The sequence below is a fragment of the Puma concolor genome, chromosome A1 (assembly GCF_028749965.1).
Source record: "Puma concolor isolate L17-30 chromosome A1, mPumCon1.1.hap2, whole genome shotgun sequence".
NCBI classification, from domain to species: domain Eukaryota; kingdom Metazoa; phylum Chordata; class Mammalia; order Carnivora; family Felidae; genus Puma; species Puma concolor.
This window is the reverse complement of record NC_141667.1, coordinates 143,263,077-143,282,222: the sequence shown is the minus strand read 5'-3', so window position 1 is coordinate 143,282,222 and position 19,146 is coordinate 143,263,077. Positions and strand designations below refer to the sequence as shown.

Sequence of the window (19,146 nt, the reverse complement as noted above, 5' to 3'; positions counted from 1 at the left end):
CTTTTTTTTTTAGCATGCTACTGTTTTAAGTAATACACAATTTTAGTTGACTTAAAGTATATGTGACATTTTAAAATAGAGAATTTCTGTATTTATATTTGGTAAAATATAGGAAGCATTGAGTAATTTCCCTAAATACCTTGCTCTTCCTTTTTTTTTTTTTTTTTAATTTTTTTTTTCAACGTTTTTATTTTTATTTTTGGGACAGAGAGAGACAGAGCATGAACGGGGGAGGGGCAGAGAGAGAGGGAGACACAGAATCGGAAACAGGCTCCAGGCTCTGAGCCATCAGCCCAGAGCCCGACGCGGGGCTCGAACCCACGGACCGCGAGATCGTGACCTGGCTGAAGTCGGAAGCTTAACCGACTGCGCCACCCAGGCGCCTCTCTCTTCCTTTTTTATAATCTTTTTAAATTAATAGGTAAGCGTTATTCAAAAATGGGGAGAATAAAAAGTTGGAATGTATATCTAAATAAAAAATGATGCACATATATGTAAAATTTCATCCACATTAATGGAATGGATACATCAAAATACATTTTTTAAATTGTGTTTTTTCTGAGAATGTGGCTTGTAATGATGGAAAAATTCACAACATTGCAAGTCTCATTTTCTGAAATGTAGAATTTTAACAGGGCTGGGAACCCAGACAGACATATTTTACTAAACCAAAAAATTTAATATCATGACAGGAGACTACAGGTAGGCTAAAAGAAATATTTGTATAGTAATAGGGAAGTTATTAATGTCCATATATACAAAGAGGACTTTAATGAATTGGGGCAAAGAGAACTTTAAGATGATAAATTATTAGAGAAATCAACTCACAGAACAGGACACTGAAAAAACCAGCAAGTATAAAATATGTTCATCCTCAGTAATGGTTAAAGGAATGTTGGGGGAAAAAAAAAGCAACAGTATGATACCGCTTTTCATCAATCAGATTCATATAAAGTCAAGTGGCAACATCAGTGTTGGTGGAGATGCAAGGAAACGGATGCACTGAAACACGGCTGCTAGAAGTACGTTCCAAAAACGTTACCTAGATTGGTGTAAACATTGAATACACATAGTTGGACTAAGCAGTCTTTTGAGAAATTATCCTATCAGGATAAAAGCAACCTTGCACATAAGTGTAAGTACAAAGATGTTTAGTGAACTACCTGGAGGGAAAAAAAACCCACCCTGGAAATCTAAATGGTAATTAGGTAGATAGTTGGATAAATTTAGTACATCCTTGCAGTGCAATATTTTCTTAACACTAAAAGCATGTCAGATTTGTATCTGTTGATCTGAAAAGAGGTTAGAAAATTTTCTAAGTAAAATGTATAATAGCCCATATTATTTCAGGGTTTTTTTAGTCCTATAGGTATGTAGAGACAAATATGTATGGAAGAATACACAAAAGTTTAACATGGGAGAAGGGAAGACGGAGGTAATATTTTCCTAAAAACCCTTTGAACCCCACTGAGCAACAGATTACCTAAGAGAGGTGTGTGTGTGTGTGTGTGTGTGTGTGTGTGTGTGTGTGTGTGTGCAGAAAAGCTCAGTGTTTAAACCATATAGTATTTAATGACTTTGAGAGCTGCTCTGTTGAGTGAAGTTCTTGTCAGGAATATTCTCGAGTTGTTGAGATATTTTGATGCTTGATTTACTAAAGTAGAAAGGGTAAAATATTAACCTTTGGAGTACTTAGAAAAAGTGGAACATACATTATTTAAATGTTCCTATCAGTCTTTTAGAAATGTGTATAGCTTTTGCTATAGTTAATTACAAAGCTAAACAGTTTTTCATGACTTTTTTTCTCTTTCTGCTTGCTTCATTGTCTTTTTTTTTTTCTTTAATGTTTATTTTATAAGAATGGGAAAGAGTGTGAGTGGGGGAGAGGCAGAGAGAGAGGGAGACACAGAATCCAAAGTAGCCTCCAGGCTCTGAGCTGTCAGCACAGAGCCAGATGCAGGGCTCTAATTCACAAACTGCGAGATCATGACCTGAGCTGAAGTCAGACGCTCAACCGCTGCCACCCAGGCACCCCTTGCTTCATTGTCTCTTATGTGTATTTGGCCGATAATTCAGGGAGATAATGCAGTTAGAGTATCACATGGTTTCACAAAGCTCCTGGAAAAAAAAAATTTCTTAGGTTCTCCTATAGCAAATACAGATGGGTGATAGAAACAATTTGTGTGACAACCCATTTGCACACTAGAGATGTTTACTAGTACGCAATTGTCTACCCAATGTATAGGTATGACCTATGTAATAGAACTTAAGCCCTACAGTATATCAGCCCCGAGTGAGCGTTAAATACATTTTAAAATCTGTATTCCTCCCACGTGCACGATACTTCCCAAAACTCCAGTATTTTCATCCTATTGCTTCCAGGTCAGGCTTGAGCTCCAGGATCCCATTATCAAAGTGAGGTCCAAGTGTGCATTTGGCTCCTTGAATGAGGTTCTTTGTGTAGAGTACTTCTCAGCCTAAAGACCTATCAACAAATGAGACACTTTCTGTGCCTTCCACACACCAAAGACAGTTGTGAGACAGATAATACGGCTATCTCCCATTCTAAAAGAGGGGAAATCGGATTCACAGAGTAGTACCTGGTCCATAGAGATTCGTAAGTGTAAGTGGGCACCAGTCACCAGTCCCTTGAGTAATCCTCTTGCCTGGGATTAATTCTCCACTGCTCTTGCCTCCACCATGAGCTGTTTTTTGAGGTGGTGGTGGTGGTGGTAGTGGTGGTGGTGGTGGTTGTTTAAGCGCTGAGTTAGCCTTTTTCTAAAAATGGCCCATGTTTTTAACTGAAAAAGAGTGTCAGCCTATTTCTTGATGAGAAGTTTCAGGGTTCAAAGTCCTCTTCACATTTTATGCTATCCCCATCCCTAAGTTGAATCTAGTAAATTTGCTTTTAAAAACTGTGTGTAATACACTCAGAAGAAAGCCACACCCATGCTGTTTTCTCAAACAGCCTCTTAACTACTTGAGCTACCTCCAAATTTGCTGTGGTATACCACATTAAGATTCTTAGAAACTCCAGGGGCGCCTGGGTGGCTCAGTCGGTTGAACGTCTGACTTCGGCTCAGGTCATGACCTCGCAGTTGTTGAGTTCAAGCCCCATGTCAGGCTCTGTGCTGACAGCTCAGAGCCTGGAGCCTTCTTCAGATTCTGAGTCTCCCTCTCTCTCTCTGCCCCTTCCCTGCTCATGCTCTGTCTCTCTCTGTCTCAAAAATAAATAAACATTTAAAAAATTTTGAAAAGATTCTTAGAAATTCCAGTATCCCCTAAAAAGGATCTACATGGCACACCCTGAAATCTTTCTGAGATCTCAACAAAATGACTTAGTAAACAGAATTTTGGCTATGTCTTTACCTTGAGACCCTTGTAATTCATAACAATATTGAATAATTTTTTTAAATAAAACCATGAAGCCATTGTTAGGTAGAGAGACCCATGTATGCATGCACACACACACACACACACACACACAGATAATTCACACATAGAAGGAGCTAGCACACCAACTCTTCTCTGCAGATTGGTAATTGGAGGGAAAGAAGGGATGTGATTGCAGGAGAACAGCATGGGAGTCATAGCTCACCAAGTGAGGGTGCTGTGCTAGGCGTATTCCAGAAGTAGGAACCTTCCTGTTTATTGTTTTGATTTATTTTATTTTTTTTTAATGTTTACTTAAACATTAAGCTTAATGTTGTGCACAAGCGGGGGAAAGGCAGAGAGAGGGAGACCCAGAATCTGAAGCAGGCTTGAGGCTCCAAGCTATCAGCACAAAGCCCAATGTGGGGCTCGAAACCACAAACTGCAAGATCATGACCTGAACTGAATTCCGACACTTAATTGACTGAGACACCCAGGCGCCCCTTTTTGATTTTTTTTTTTTTTTTTTTTTTGTTTATTTATTTTTGAGACAGAGCATGAGTGAGGAAGGGACAGAGAGAGAGGGGAGAGAGGGAGACACAGAATCCGAAGCAAGCTCCGGGCTCTGAGCTGTCAGGACAGAGCTGGCACAGGGCTCGAACCCATGATCAGGTCAGATCATGACCTGAGCCAAAGTCGGGCACTTAACGGACTAAGCCACCCAGGCACCCTGATCCTTTCTTGTTTACAATCAAGTACAGGGTTGCCAACTTGGACTAGACATTTCATGGGTAAGTACACAAGAGAACTCCATAAATAGAGCAGGAGTTTTAGACCATATTTGTAGAAAGAATCTTTTCAGAGAATTGTGTGGCCAAAGACAAGACAAAACAGAACAAGCCTTTGTAGTATTTGGGATAGGCATAAGTGAGGTTCGAGATGTTCAAAAAGGAGAAAATAATTGAGGTGAGGTGAGGAAGAACCCACATAGACAAGGAGTCCAGTGGTGCAGTCACAGAAAAATATGGGTTCTAACTAGGGGCAGCAGTTTTATTTCTGTACAGAATGGCTCAAAAGTTGGACACCTGGAACAGGCAGAGAACTTGTTTTCATGGGGAGGGTGGTTTATTGAATTGACCGAGATTGTGGATAAAGTCATCCTTTGAGGGGCGCCTGGGTGGCTCAGTCAGTTGAGCAACCGATTTTGGCTCTGGTCATGATCACGGTTTGTGAGTTCGAGCCCCACGTCAGGCTCTGTGCTGACAGCTCAGAGCCTGGAGCCTGCTTCGGAGTCTGTGTCTCCCTCTTTCTGCTCCTCCCCCACTCATGCTCTGTCTCTCTGTGTCTCAGAAATAAACATTAAAAAAAAATTTTTTTTTAAAGCTATCCTTTGATGCAAGCAATAGTTCTAGCAAGCTTTCTTCAGAAGATCTGTGTTTTAGTTACTATGTTATAGGAGATAAGTAATTCCGAATAGTGAAAAATACTCTGTGATGAAGGTATAATCACTAGTGATCTGTACTAGCTATGAGTGGGGGTTGTGGTCTATGGAAGTAATAGGAAAGATCATTGATTCCCAAATTTTTATTCTATCCTGAGTTTCTAGTCTGCATGATATTGAACAATTCTCCCACCCTACCCAATCTGCTCCTTGACTTCTTTTTTGGAAAGACATATATACTCTTGACTCATATTGTTCTCTTAAGGACAAGATTACATGTTAAGATAATGCTTTGAAAAGAGAAATAGGACTGGAAAGAGTTGAAGCAGTGGGTAGTCAGATAATGATTTGGGGGATGGTGAAGTCGTAGCCATGTTTTGAATCAGGTACATTCATTGACAAACTTAAATGAAATTATAGTTAGAGCACAAAGGACACATAGGTGGTATTCCCTGGCTGCGTCTGAGGTGCACATCTCACTTCAGTGCTTTTGGTCTGCTGGAAAATGTTAGACCATATCTTCCTCCCCTCTTCACACTTCCTGGAGTGCTCTTTGCTCTGCCTGGAAAACTCCCATTCATCCTTTTTGACTCGCTTAGATGGAAGCTCTTTTGTGAAAACTCCATTCATCCCGAGAATGTGAGTCACTTCTGCTCTCCTTTGAGTATTTGTGCACACATTTTATTTTTTAACTTTTTTTAAATGTTTATTTTTGAGACAGAGTGACAGAGTGTGAGTGGGGGAGGGGCAGGGAGAGAGGGAGACACAGAATCTGAAGCAGGTTCCAGGCTCTGAGCTGTCAGCCCAGAGCCCGAGGCAGGGCTCAAACTCACGAACCGTGAGATCATGACCTGAGCCGAAGTCGGACCTTAACCAACAGAGCCACCCAGGTGCCCCTGTGCATACATTTTTGCTGCACATTTCATGGTTCTTTGTAGTTATTTTCTTACACTGAAAAAAGGAGGCTGGCAATGAGTAAGCAGAGTTGGGGCTTCCAACAAGAGAAGAGTATAGGAGAAACTGGATCAGAAAATTTTTGGAAACTTACAAATTTGTCTAAAGTTAGTTCCTACCTTCAGCTGGGCAGAAGCAAAACCAGGTATGCACAGAAGTATTTCCAGCTATCTAGCTGTCTCTAATCCATAGGATTTATAGGGTATTGGAGTTTTGGTCTGGGAGGATACATTAATCCAGATGGAGCTGCAATTATTTAAAACTATAGGCACTCAATAATGGACTAGGGATTAGATGATTCCTAGATTGTAATACTTTTTTTTTTATGATCCCACATTGGAAATATACAAGAGCTAGTCTGAAAGTGAAGTGATTCAAGTGTCTATTTGCTCAAGTAAGATAGGAAAGTGAATTACTTTGTTCATTTCTACATATTATTACACTGTGAAATAAGGTGGAGTCCTAAGTGTTTGCCAGAGTTAAAGGGAAGACTGGTAGTTCTCTGAAGACAGTATGCAAGTCGCCTGAGATGGTAGAGTCCCCTTCCCCAGCCCCCTAAAGTAAGCCCGGAGGCAGTGGCCATTCTGCATGGTTTCTACCACTAGCACCTGTGGCCTGTCAGGTCTAGATGGCCCTAGTGAAGTGGGTGGCAGTGAGGGAAGGTGGCAGAGTCCTTGGAGAATTTTTAATTTCATATCATTTAAAAAATGTTAGCATTTTTATGTTTTGCAAGGGAAGTATAGAACTTGAGAGGTTGAGGATAAAAGAGAAGGGATAGTTAATTGAATGTAGCCCATACAGCTAAAAGGGAGAGCTGGACAGGGGGAGGGCAGCAGAGAACTGTTGAGAGGGTTTGCTCGGATTCAGGGTGGTGAGAGGAAAGAAAGTCAAAATGAGTGGATGCAGACGGTATTGTTGCTAGCTCCAGCAGGAAGTTGAGAAAACTCCCTCTTGATGATCTATATATTTTGTATGAAATAGGAAGTAGTAAGATGGTATATCAAGAGCAGGAAGGGTGGGGGTGGGAAAGATGTCTCAAGGAAAGGGGTAAAGATTGAACCCTTTTCATTCTACCCATGATGTAGGAGAATATCCAGGCTCCCTGCAGATTTAGCTGAGATTAGATGCCATGAGTCTGTAGAAAGTCAAGTTTTACCTTTTTGGGTTCTTCTTGAGGAGTTCCTATGGAACATGTGGAGAGCTAGAAAGATTTGCCAGTTGAGTACAAGGAGAGGGCATTGAGGTACAGGAAAAGGAGGCGCAAGCACTGAGTGACTCAAGTGCTGGTTATTGGGGTTAGGCCGGGTAGGAAAGGAAGCCGACTGGGAGAAATACAAGTCTATGTGAGGTTAAAGGAAGAGTCAGAAATCAGGTCAAGGCTGAGAGACTATAGTTGGAATATAGAATACTGAAGATAGATGATAGAATCTTTACATAGGTAAATATAGAAGGGGCTCTGGGCATTGCTGTTTTAGGGTGCAGTTGGGAACAAGGCAGATTACAGTGAAGCAATTACTGGGGTCCAGGTTGTAGCCACCATGACATCCTGGCTGACTCACAGCAGTCAAGCAGATGGTCTCCTCCTCATCAAACACTTTGTGCTTTGTCCTAAATCATCAAGTTTACACAGGGCAGATACATTACTAGAATTCTCGGTGGGTGGTGATGAATATCACTGCTCATGGGTATTCAGGGATCGTTTCTAATTATTTGGAGGTGGGGAAGGATGGGAGTGTACAAATTCTTCATCCTAATTTAGTTGCATCACTGCCGACTCAAAAAGTGTTTAGAAAGTTAAGTGCCTTTGTCCCTCCCTCTATTAGGCAGCACCACCAAAGACTGAGCTTGCCAAACCAGAAACCCTGTGAATCAACCTAGATGACTCTCCTGCCCTCAACCCCAACATCTCATTAATTTCCAGGGCCTGCATGGGCCTTCTTTCCAACCACTTTTTTAGGCCTTCAGTGTCTGTATTCATTTCCCACTACTGTTACAACAAATTACCACCAATATAAGGTTTTAAAACAACAAAAATTTATTATTTTACAGTACTATAGATACAGTATTGGTCTCAACAGGATAAAACTAAAGTGTCACCTCAAGAGCTGAGTTCCTTTTTGTAGGCTCTAAGGGAGGATCCCCTTTCCCTGCTCAGTTGGGTTAATGACAGCATTCACTTCCTTGTGGTTGTAGGACTGAGGTTCACATTTTTTGTTGGCTGAAGTCCAATCCCAACTTTAGAGGCCACCCATTCCTGGGCTCCTAAACCAGGTCCAGTTCCTCTCATACTTTGAATCTCGTTCAAAGTTCACTTTATGGAACTCACATAATTATTTTAGATCCACTCAAATAATCCAGGATAAGCTCCCCATCTCGTGGTCTTTGAACTTAATCACATCCACAAAGTGTTCCAGAGATTAGGGAGTGGACGTGTTTCCTAGATTCATTATTCTGCCGACCACAGGATCCCAACCTGACATATTTCAATAACTTCATAAGCAAGTTTCCTGGCTCTGGCATTCTCTACGCTGTTTTCAGATTAACCTTTCGAGAACAACGAATGACATGTCTCCCATGATTTAAATGCTTTACCCAGGGTCAAATTAATGCTCTTTAGCTCCCATAGGAAACAAAACAAAACAACCAAACAAGACACATTTGGATTTTGTCCTCTTTTGTTATTTTACTTTCATTCCAATCTACACTTGACTTGTTCCCAACCCTTCTTAATACTTGAAAAATGCTTCCTGTGCCCATTTCTGCACCTGACTCATATTCCTTCTCCTAAACCCAGCTCAGACATCAATCACCTCCTTCAGGAAGGTTTTCCTGACACTCCCTTCCCCATAGCTATAAACACAGGATAGTGTACTTTTCTAAACACCCTTGAACCTTATGCATATTCCTATTTGGGGCATTAAACACAAATGTGTTGTGATTTTCTGGTCTATTTCACTTACAAAGTGTTGACGTTTGTGTCTCCCAGCCATATTGTGCCACTCCTAAATGTGTAACATTGGGCAGTCTGTTTCACTTCACTATGCCTTCTCTTTCTCTTTGTGAAATTAAGGTAGCTATAGGATCTGTGAGGATTAGAACGGTGACTTGCATATACTAAGTTTTGCTAATATTAATATTCCCAACCCTCTCCACAGAGCCACCTTATAGGAGGTGTTTAATGGGTGTTTGTGGTATGGATGGATTCATCGTGCTCCCATTAAGGTCAGAACCTTCATGCACTGCTACCCCGGGTCAGGGCTCCTCAGCAGAACTAAGGCCCAGATTCTGCCCCATCCCCAGAGGGAGAGCTAGCCGTTGGCCCCAAAGGCAGAAGTCCTAGTGAAGTCTGTGGAAGTAATTGAGACCAGACTAACTCCCTAGGAGCCAATTATCCTTTAACTGCAACCTCCGTGAATGGAAAGCAGGAATAATGAGTGTGTCAGACATCACCTGGTAGACTTGAGGCTAGTATAGGCTGAAAAGCCAAAAAAAAAAAAAAAAAAGACAGGTGGGATTGTGGGATTTGGGATTTAGGTGCTTATATATAGGGATATTTCTCATCAATACTAGTGGCAAATGACACCAACAGTCATGCATATCTGTTTCATCTAGGCAGGGTGTAACCATGCATGAGCACATCTAACCGTCTCAACAAACTGTGAGGCTGGTATCTCATTTTTCAACTGAAGAAACAGAGGCCCAAACGTATCCCTCAAGCCACCTGCCCCCTCCAGTGTATAGGTCTCTTCTTCCAGTCCGGATTCAGCACCCAGGCCGTTGCCTGGCCCTCCTCCGCGTTCTAGGGAGCACCTGCCGCCCCACCCGGGGTGTCAGGTTGGGTTCGCCCCGTCCAGAATACCCGGTTCCTCCTCTCAGCCCCAGAGCCTCCTAGATCATTCACCTAGCCCTACTGCCCTACCTCTCCCGCGCCTTCTCCACTTCTCCTCTCCTCTTCCCGCCGGCTCAGCACGGGGATTCCGAGCCCCTCCTCCTATCTCCGCCCCCGCTCTTATAGCTCCTTCTGGCCCCGCCCGCGGCATTATAGCTCCTCCCACACCCTGTCTCGGCTCCTCCTACCTGGCGAGTTCGGACCGCAGCCTCCTGGCTCCGCCTCTCAGCTCCGTTTCGATCGTTTAGCCTCGCCCACATCCCCGCCCATGGCCTCTCCTCCCCGGCGGGCTCTGCCCTCACTCCCTTGGCTCCTCCTCTCAGCTCCGCCTCCGACTCCTAGCTCCTTATGGCCCCGCCCCGACTTCCTAGAGCCGCCCGTAGCCCCGCCCCTTCCCCCTCCTCTCCCCCCTCCCCGGCCGCTCCGCTCCTCCCCGCGCCCGGCCCGGCCCGCCCCGCCCCCGGCCCCTGGCTCCTTTTCTCCCGCCGGCTCAGGCCCGCGCTCCGCTGATCCCCGCGGAATCCCGCGGAATCCCCCGAGTCCGCGGAAGCCCGCGAGCGTTCGAGCCGCTAGGGAACTCCGCGCCGTCAGATTTCCAGGTTCGCCTCTGTGTCCTGGCGCCACCGCGCCCTCCCTTCCGAGTAAGTGCCTCCCGGGCGCGCCGGTCTCTCCCACACCCTCGCGGGTCTCCCCCGGCCTCTGGGCTGCGGGCTGCTCCTGGGGGCGCGCTTTCCGCTCCCCTAGACTTTCGGGAGTGAGTGGGTGTGAGTGGGTGCATGTGAGCGAGTGTGTGTGTAAGTGTGTGTGCAGGCGCCCACGGCTCCGGAAACTCCCCGGAGTTTTACCCAGTTTCTCTGTCGCAGCGACTAATCTGAGACCTCCAGCTAACAGCCCTTACCGATTTGGGCCGACCCCTTAACTTCCACCTCTTGCCCTGAGTCTCACTCGCGATTCCTTCCTTCCTTCTGTAAACGCGGCCCCCGCTATGTTGTCATGCCTGCCTGTTAACAGCTCATCCTGTCCAGAGGACTGCCCGGGTTATCACGATGCCCCAGATTGCAGACTGAGATGCTGGCCTGAGATTGTAATCCTACCCTGCATTGTAAAACGGGCAGACTAGAGTTTTTGCCTTGAGATCGTTTGGTGGAGATTTGCTTTGAAGAAGAAAGGTGTGTGTGTGTGTGTCCGTCCTTGTGCCCGCTCGTGTGACACTCGAGCCCAAAGCACCTGATGCAGGAACATCTGATGAATGCCTTCGGACCCAGGGAAGCTGATAAGCATGTTCAAGCCAGGCTGACCAACCAAACTTTGACATTTCTGAAGGATGTTTATTGATTCAGTGACACAGTAATGCTAAAGTCAGCTAATTAACCAAAACACAGCACTCGGTAAAAAGGGCAGTAACCTGCGGGATCATGGAAGGAAGGGGACATATTGGAGAGACCATTCTTGCAACAAAATCCTTGATTTACTTAAGACTGATAATTCCATGCCTCTGTAAATTATTTTATTGGGGGTGGGGTCAATACTACCTCAATGTAGGGTACATTTCTGCGTTAAAAAAAAGTTAGGGGCGCCTGGGTGGCACAGTCCATTGAGTGTTCGACTCTTGATCTCAGCTCAGGTCTTGATCTCACAGTCCTGTGTTCAAGCCTAATGTTGGGCTTCTCACTGGGCATGAAGCCTACTTAAAAAAAAAAAAAGTTAATTTAAAAGTTTAATTTTAATCTGTACTTGAATCCAAGCATAAAATGATTCCCTGGTTGCTGTGGTTCCATCCAATTCTAAGTCTCTGAATTCTGTATCTCGCTTTATTCTTGCTATGTTCTTGCCGTGAAAGTAGAGATCCCCATAAAATTTCCCCACTTCCTTGATAAGAATTCATTTAAGACATGCTGATATGGAGAAGACATATCAAATAGAAAATTTTCATTGAGGTGTAAGGGTGACAGAAAACTTGGTGGCTAAAGGAAATCACCGAAACAGAGCAGCCTTTAAGTTGCCATTGTCTCTTGGCATATGAATGCACGAGTTGATAAATCACTTTAAGTGCTGCTTATCACAGCAGATATTTTTATCCTGGTTTCAATCCTGTGTTAACACAAAAGTGTTTCCACAGCGTTTTAACTAAGGAAACATTATGCTGTGAAATGTAAGCATATGACTCCATCTGTCTTAAAGGAAAGAAATAATTATCACACTTAATTAAACACCTGGAAACATTTATTGCCACCTTCTAATTAGATCTGTCATGGGGAGTTAAGTCAGCAAGTTATTGCTAATATTCTAGCTGGTAACACAATTAGCTTTTCTGTAGATTTTTGGATGGCTGTTTCCCCCACCCCCATACCCATTAGTTGCCTCTTCTGTCCCTTGCCCACCTTTTGAGTTTTTACCTGTAATTTGAGTAACTTGTTTGGGACAGTGAATTCTGCCTACCCTCCTGTAAAATGTGAAAGCTTTAGATATTGGATGTTTCGTATTAACTGTTTTGCATGAACAGATGTAGGCCTCCTAAGCCATTATATTCATCTAGGTTATCTGATAATAAATCACTGAATAGAAGAAAAGTATAGTGATTCTGCAGGAATGGGCCCTTAAAATTTTTTTTTCTTTAAGGGAGGCCTTTAATCTCATGTGCCTTTTGGTCTAGTGTGTTTAAATTCAATGAGAAAATGGGTGGTGTGACCTGGAAAATCTCATCTTCGTTGCCCCTTAATTTTCTGTTTCTGACTAGATTACCAGATAGAGTCTTCATCTTGGTAGTGATGTGTTGTGAGCACAGGCCGTTGTGGGTTCCCAACAGAATGGAGGAAACCGAGGGTGAACGTGTACACCACAAGGACCAGAAACAGAGTTGTTTTATGAGGTCTGTTCTCTGCAACTCTTTGCTCTGTTGAAATTGGAGGAAAGGATGTGTGGAGAGAAATGATTGCATCCAAACAGTACTCATTAGGAAATGCCATGTCGGGGGAGGAGTGAGTTTCTAGATGGTTTGTGGCTCCGGGTAGCTTCACAGAGCTGATCCTTGCAATGGAGACTGCCACATGGCTGGGCGCTATAGAAGTCTTAAAGTTAATTGATCCACCTAATCCTTTTCTGCTTGGGATAGCCTCTTGGAACAAACACATTTCCTCCCGGAAGATTTCAAAGATTTCATCGGTGCTCAGTCAGAACGGAGTTTTGTTTCCGCACCTCACAGAATTGTCTGTTCCCCATCCCCTCCATCTTGGCACACGTTGAAGGGATTGGACGTGGGATCACCTTCAGAAGGCAGGGGAGGATCAGTGATAACACGTAAGGGCCACCTGTTTTCTCACGGAGGGGAAAGGGAGCGTTAGTGTCATCCCAGGACCAGGAACGCTGCTTTGGGCAACGGGGCCATGCACAGGGGCCTACCTGGATAAAAGAGTGGCCAGTGTCCCCTCATGTGGCATTCTCAGAGCCTGAGCTCTGATACAGAAGTTCAGGGAAGCACTGGGTGTGGTGGTAGATTAACTTTTATCACCTCACCCCTCCTCACGCTGACCACATCCTGCGTTTAATACCAAATGCACACAGTAAGAACTCAACAAACACTAGAAAGGAGCTTTGAACACCCGAACCTGTATGTTTTCCTGTGGGTAACAATTTACTTTCCACTCTCCTGTCCCTGGTTTTGATGACTGTGGCCCTGGAATCTGAGCCGACTGCAGTTTCTAGACTTTTGTCCATCAGTGGTGTTTACCAACAGCTGAACATGGATGATTTTTCAGGGTAAAAAAAAAAAAAAATTCAGTGAACCTTGTTGCAAAATGTAAATGAGATCAAGTAGTATCCAGTGGACATCATCAGTTGGCATTCCACAGTTTGGTGTAAGAGGAGGAAATGAGCTACAAGTGGAGAGTAGATAATTCTAGAAACGAGAGGCACCAGGCCCTTTAGAGACCACCTGGCCAGTGGGTCTAAGACCATAACTTTTGCTGTTGTACAAGTCTGGAGGTGCATCCCCTCAGGCCAACTTGAAGGAGGGGAGCATCATTCTTTCACACAGCAGGGATTTATTGAGCTCCTACTATGTGCACAGTCCTGCACAACCCTCTCATGTTCACACAGAGGGTTCTAGGGTTGTTGGAAACTTAGGAAGATGTTGGTAGGAACAGGCAACTGCCCCACGTCTCTTGACAGTGGCAAAAGTGGGTTTAGAATTCTTCTGTTTCACAAAGTACAGGCACTTCCTTAGGATAGAAGAACCATTTTCAAAATGTTTTAATTTCACAGTAATAAGAAACCCAGGGACGCCTGGGTGGTTCAGTTGGTTATGCATCTAACTCTTGATTTCAGCTCAGGGCATGATCTCATGGTTTGTGAGTTTGAGGCCCGAGTAGGGCTCAGCGCTGACAGCCTGGAGCCTGCTTGGGATTCTCCCTTCCTTTCTCTTTCTGCCCCTCCCCCGCTCATGCCTGCGCATGCTCTCTTTCAAAATAAACATTAAAAAAAAAAGAAAGAAACTGAAATAACCACATTTCTTCTGATGTCTTTTTCAAAAAACTAGCAGTATAATTGTGATAAGCCTGATTCCATAGGACTTTGTTTCCTTAGCCTTTTATGTCGGGCAGAGAAGTTACCTGAGAAACTTGTTTTAAAATGTCATAGGCTGTGCACTAATCACTTAATACCCACCCATCCTTTTTAGAGGGCTGCTTTTTTTCTAGAAGCAGGTACTTAGGGTTCAGAACCAAGGTAGCAGAGGTTCAGAACCATCTGCAGGGTTAGAAGGGCCTTGACAAATTTGTTTGCCTACCGTTGTGCTTTTTTATGTAGAATGAGAGGGATTCTAGACCGACAGGACAGTATTTCTCTCAAGGTGACTGGGGGCCAGGGGTGCAATCATCTTCCCCACCATAGAAAAATGGGTGAGAGGTCACAGGAATGGGCCTCTGCTTGAGCACCCCAAGCTGACTTATAAACAAATTGAGGTTTGTTTCTTTAATAACAGAGAATGGAATGAAATCCAAAATTCCACTTGTTGTAGTTTCCGTAAACATTGGAAAAAGGATGATTTTTAGTTTAGTCACGAAGTGGTTGGTTCACATGAGTCTGCGGGAATCAGCTGTTCATGTCTCAGCCACACTGGCTGTGTGACTTTGGACAATCCACTTAACCTCTCTGGGCCTGTTTCTTCACCTAAAAACTGGGGATAGTATTTACATCATAGGTTTGTTTTGTGGATTGAAAAGCACAGTGTTCCTCTCCTGTTGTGCAGTGTGCAGAAGGCACCCAGAAAGCAGTGGGGTTTTCTGGCTTGGCCAAATTAGTCTCATTTCAAGAGGATGGTGTCTGTACTGGGTTATAGCAGAGTAGAGAGGGAGAGTGATAACTTGTACCACATGTGCTTTTAGCCTGAACTTTCTTTTTTTTTTTTTTTTTTCCCCTGTAATGATGCCAGAGGAGCCCAGAGAATGGGGTGAATATAGCACTATTTCAATGATTCCCAGCTGCAAGGTCATGTGATTATAGAGCGAAATCTTGCTGCTCCCACTCAGGCTAAAGAGAAAGGAGCCAGAGCAGGGCATCTGGGTTTTATGTGTCTGAGCATGAGAAGAGCCACGACATCCTGGTAGCCTCCCCGTGCACGAGGGAAGCTTTAAAAATCACGTTGCAGGGGTGCCTGGGGGGCTCAGTCGGTTGAGGGTCCGGCTTCGGCTCGGGTCATGAGTTCGAGCCCCGTATCGGGCTCTGTGCTGACAGCTCGGAGCCTGGAGCCTGCTTTGGATTCTGTGTCTGCCTGTCTCTCTGCCTCTCCCCTGCTCGTTCTTGTTCTCTCTCTCAAAAATAAAGAAACATTAAAAGAAAATTTAAAAACCTGTTGCAGTTCAGAAGTGAGCCTTGGGTTGGCCTTTCACCCCTGGAAGTCCTTGTTTAAAAGAGGTAACGGATGAAACCAGATTATCCAAGACAGACAGGAAGATAGGTCTCAACGGCCCTTGATGTTGCAAAGGGACTCTTGCTAGCATGTCCTCGAGGGAAGTTGTGAGGTTTTCAGAGGGCAGGGATACATCTTCGGGGCTGTCCACTGGGGCAAGGTCTGCTGGGCACACTGCTCTCTCTCTCTCTCACTCTCTCTCTGTCTCTCTCGCAGGGCACGCAGTAAACTCACATGTGTTTGAAAGGAGCCAACCTTCTCCTCCCCTGGTCATTATTTAAAAAAAAAAAGTGCACCTGTGCAGCTCAGTCGGTTCAGCATCTGACGCTCGGTTTTGGCTCAGGTGACGATCTCACGGTTTGTTGAGATCGAGCCCCACGTCAGGCTCAGTGCTGACAGGGCAGAGCCTGCTTGGGATTCTCTGTCCCCTTCTGTCTCTCTCTCTCTCTCTCTACCCCCCTCCCACTCGACCTGTCTCTGTCTCTCTCAAAATAAATAAACTTAAAAACAAAAAAAGACGTTTTCTTACAATATGACTGTCCACCAGAGTGAAGGAGGCAGGGGTTGTGGTGTGTGCTCTTGGAGACCTATTTGTATTTGTCCTTCCCCACCTCGAGCCCTGGAGCTGACTGTTCAGGCGCTCTCTCTCTCTCTCTCTCTCTCTCTCTCTCTCTCTCACACACACACACACACACACACACACACACACACACACACACACACACACATCCACACACGCAGATACAACTGAGGAATTCTGCAGAAATGCCAGTCTTGTGAGAAAACCTGCAGACGCAATGTTGGCGACAGAATGCAGAGTTCAGAGCAAGTTTGATGAATCAGACCTTCAAGAAGTCAAGTCTCCCACTTGGTTGCAACCACTCAGTGATCAGGAAGTAATTCCTTAGTCTTCCTTGCTCCTCTCTTTAAAAAGATGAGGTCGTTTTCTGAGAAATGGCTGGTGTTTGATTAAATACTGTCACCACCCTAGGGCAGAGCAGTCGGGTTTAGTGACAGGAATCCCTTTGCCTCCGTGAAGGGAGAGGCCCCCAGGAACCCACAGAGTGTACCTGGGACAGGTGAATGAGCTCACACCTCCCCTCTTAGCCACTTTGCTCCTTTGCCTTTCTGGCCTGGAATGGTCAATAGTGCCTCAGAGAACGGCTGGTATCACTTGCCAGGGTAAGAGACCATCTGTCAGTGGGGAGGATGCAGGGGGTCCCTGCCCTGAGTGCCCTAAGTGGGATGGTGGTTATCTGTGCAGCCACAAAGGTGATACACCAAATGAAATGAACTTTTGTAGTGTGCTCCCAAGCTGACTGCGAGTCAGAATCACCTGGGACCCTGGACACAAAAGGTGCAGATTCCTGGGCCCCACCTACTATAGGATCACAAAGGCTGGGCCTGGTAATCGGTATTTTTTTATGATTATTTGTAACTTATTTTTGAACACCAGCAGGGGAGAGGCAGAGAGAGAGAGAAAGAGGGAGACACAGAATCCAAAGCAGGCCCCAGGTTCTGAGCTGTCAACCCAGAGCCTGACATGAGGCTTGAACCCATGAACTATGAGACCGTGATCTGAGCTGAACTTCGACATCCAACCAATGAGCTACCCACGTGCCCCTTTGTTGTTGTTTTTGATTTTTAATATTTATTTTTGAGAGAGAGAGAGAGAGAGAGAGAGAGATACCAAGGGCAAAGGAATGGCAGAGAGAGAGGGGGACAAAGGATCATAAGCAGGCACTGACCACAGAGAGCCTGATGTGGGGCTCAAACTTGAACCACAAGATCATGACCTGAGCCCAAGATGGACGAAGTCCCAGGCACCCCAAATCTGTATTTCTTGACTGATGCATTACAATCTCAAACCCCCTAGCCTGGGAGACCAGTTGTTTTGTCTTATTCTATAAAGATTAGTCAGGCAGCAGATACCTGTAGGGTTGTTTTTTGTTTGTTTGTTTTGGAGCAAGGGGTGCTTTTGGCAGTGGAAAGAGCGAATCTCTTGAAAGCGCAGCATGGCTTTAAAGTTTAAAGAAGATTAAAATGAACTTGCACAAAATGAACACCTGTGTACCCATCCTGAGAAATAGCAAAGTGGTTTTTCTAGTAGGCCTTCACCGGGTTGAGAAATGTTGACCCAACGATGAGGTCAGAAACAAAAAATAACAACCAAAACCAATAGTGGTGTCCCATGACGAGATAAAGGAACTGAGAGCCATGAAGCAGAGACATCGGGGAATGTGCTCAGCGTTCATTAGTTAAAACTCTAGATATCAAGTCAGTGGCTATGCTGACATCATCGGCTAGTGTGCCGGCAGACTGGAGGCCATCTCTTGGGGCTTTGTTGATCACTCATGTAGGATGGACGTGCTTTTTTCAGGAGTGGCAGATGTTGGGAGGAGCTCCAGGCCCAAGTGGCCTGTTAGGCCTACCCTAGGCCTCCTCCCTGTCATGAGGTCCTGTTCCCAGAGTGGCCCTCTGTTTTCAAAAATGGTGGGCAAAGGGAAAATGGAGAACAGGCTGTTTTCTCTCTTTGATGCCATTTGCTATAACTGCCTCCTCTTCTCCTTTTTCTCTTCCTCCTCTCCCCCGCCCCTTCCGCCCTTCCCCCTCTACCTCTTCCTCCTCCTGCTTCTTTTTTAGATTTCTTTTTCTTTTTTGCATTTTGAGTTGGGCTGGTACTTGAGACTTTCTCCCCTATTTCTGAATTCTGGTCACTTTTCAATTTATCATTCTAATAAGGGCCATGGAGAATATTAAAGGTCTGCCACCGATGATACATACTAGTAATTTTAGTAGAACCACTGTCTTTCCCTCTAGGTTTAGACGTTTGACCAGAGACCAACAAGGATGGAAATGGACCAATCTGAGTCACGCTTGAGCCCTTCCTCTCTAGGCAGCATGCCAGGGGGCCTTCGAGCCTTGCAATGTGGGGAAAGGGGTAGACGGACGAGGCCGGATGGTGGCTTGCAGAGACGGAGAGCGCGGGCAGCGGATTAACCAGCCCAGTCTTCCCGATACCCACGTGGACTCTGGGTTCCCTCCAGGCACACCCCTAATTTACCTTCAACAGTCCTGTCCCCTTTTATGGTTGCCCGTGGCGTTTGTATATTCATGATAATAAATAGTATGCTGTATCGCTGTATCAGTTTGCTGGCACTGCTATAACAAAACCAGACTGAGTGGCTTTAACAGCAGATGTGTGTTTCTCACAGTTCTGGAGGGCAGAAGACCAAACTCAAGGTTGATTTCTCCTGAGGCCTTTTACTGTGGCTTGCAGGCCGCCACCTTTCTCTTGTTTTCTCGCCCAGCCTTTTTTTCTTTTTTTCCATGTGCTTGTGTCCTTGATGTCTCTCTCTCTTTATTAAGGACGCCAGTAATGTTACATTCGGTCCCCACCCTTGTGATCTCATTTCCCTTTGATTATCTCTTTAAAGGTCATATTTCCAAATACCCTTATGTTGGGAGTTGGGGCTCCAAGCTATGAGTTTTTGGGGAAGCAGTTCTATCTAGAACAACCACTTTTGTAAAGGATATTACAAATATGATAGTGTCAGGGTTTATGTATCATATCCAGAAATCATG

At 44.8% G+C, this 19,146-nt stretch overlaps 1 protein-coding gene across 1 annotated transcript in view; it reads left to right on the top strand.

Moving 5' to 3' along the window:
- Window positions 1–10,176: 10,176 nt before the first annotated feature.
- Window positions 10,177–19,146, top strand: part of TNFAIP8 (TNF alpha induced protein 8) — a 133,381-nt gene continuing 124,411 nt past the window's right edge. The window contains exon 1 of the mRNA XM_025924105.2: window positions 10,177–10,297. Within this exon, the coding sequence (XP_025779890.1) occupies window position 10,297 (1 nt within the window). The 5' untranslated portion in view covers window positions 10,177–10,296. The remainder of the gene's footprint in view (window positions 10,298–19,146) is intronic.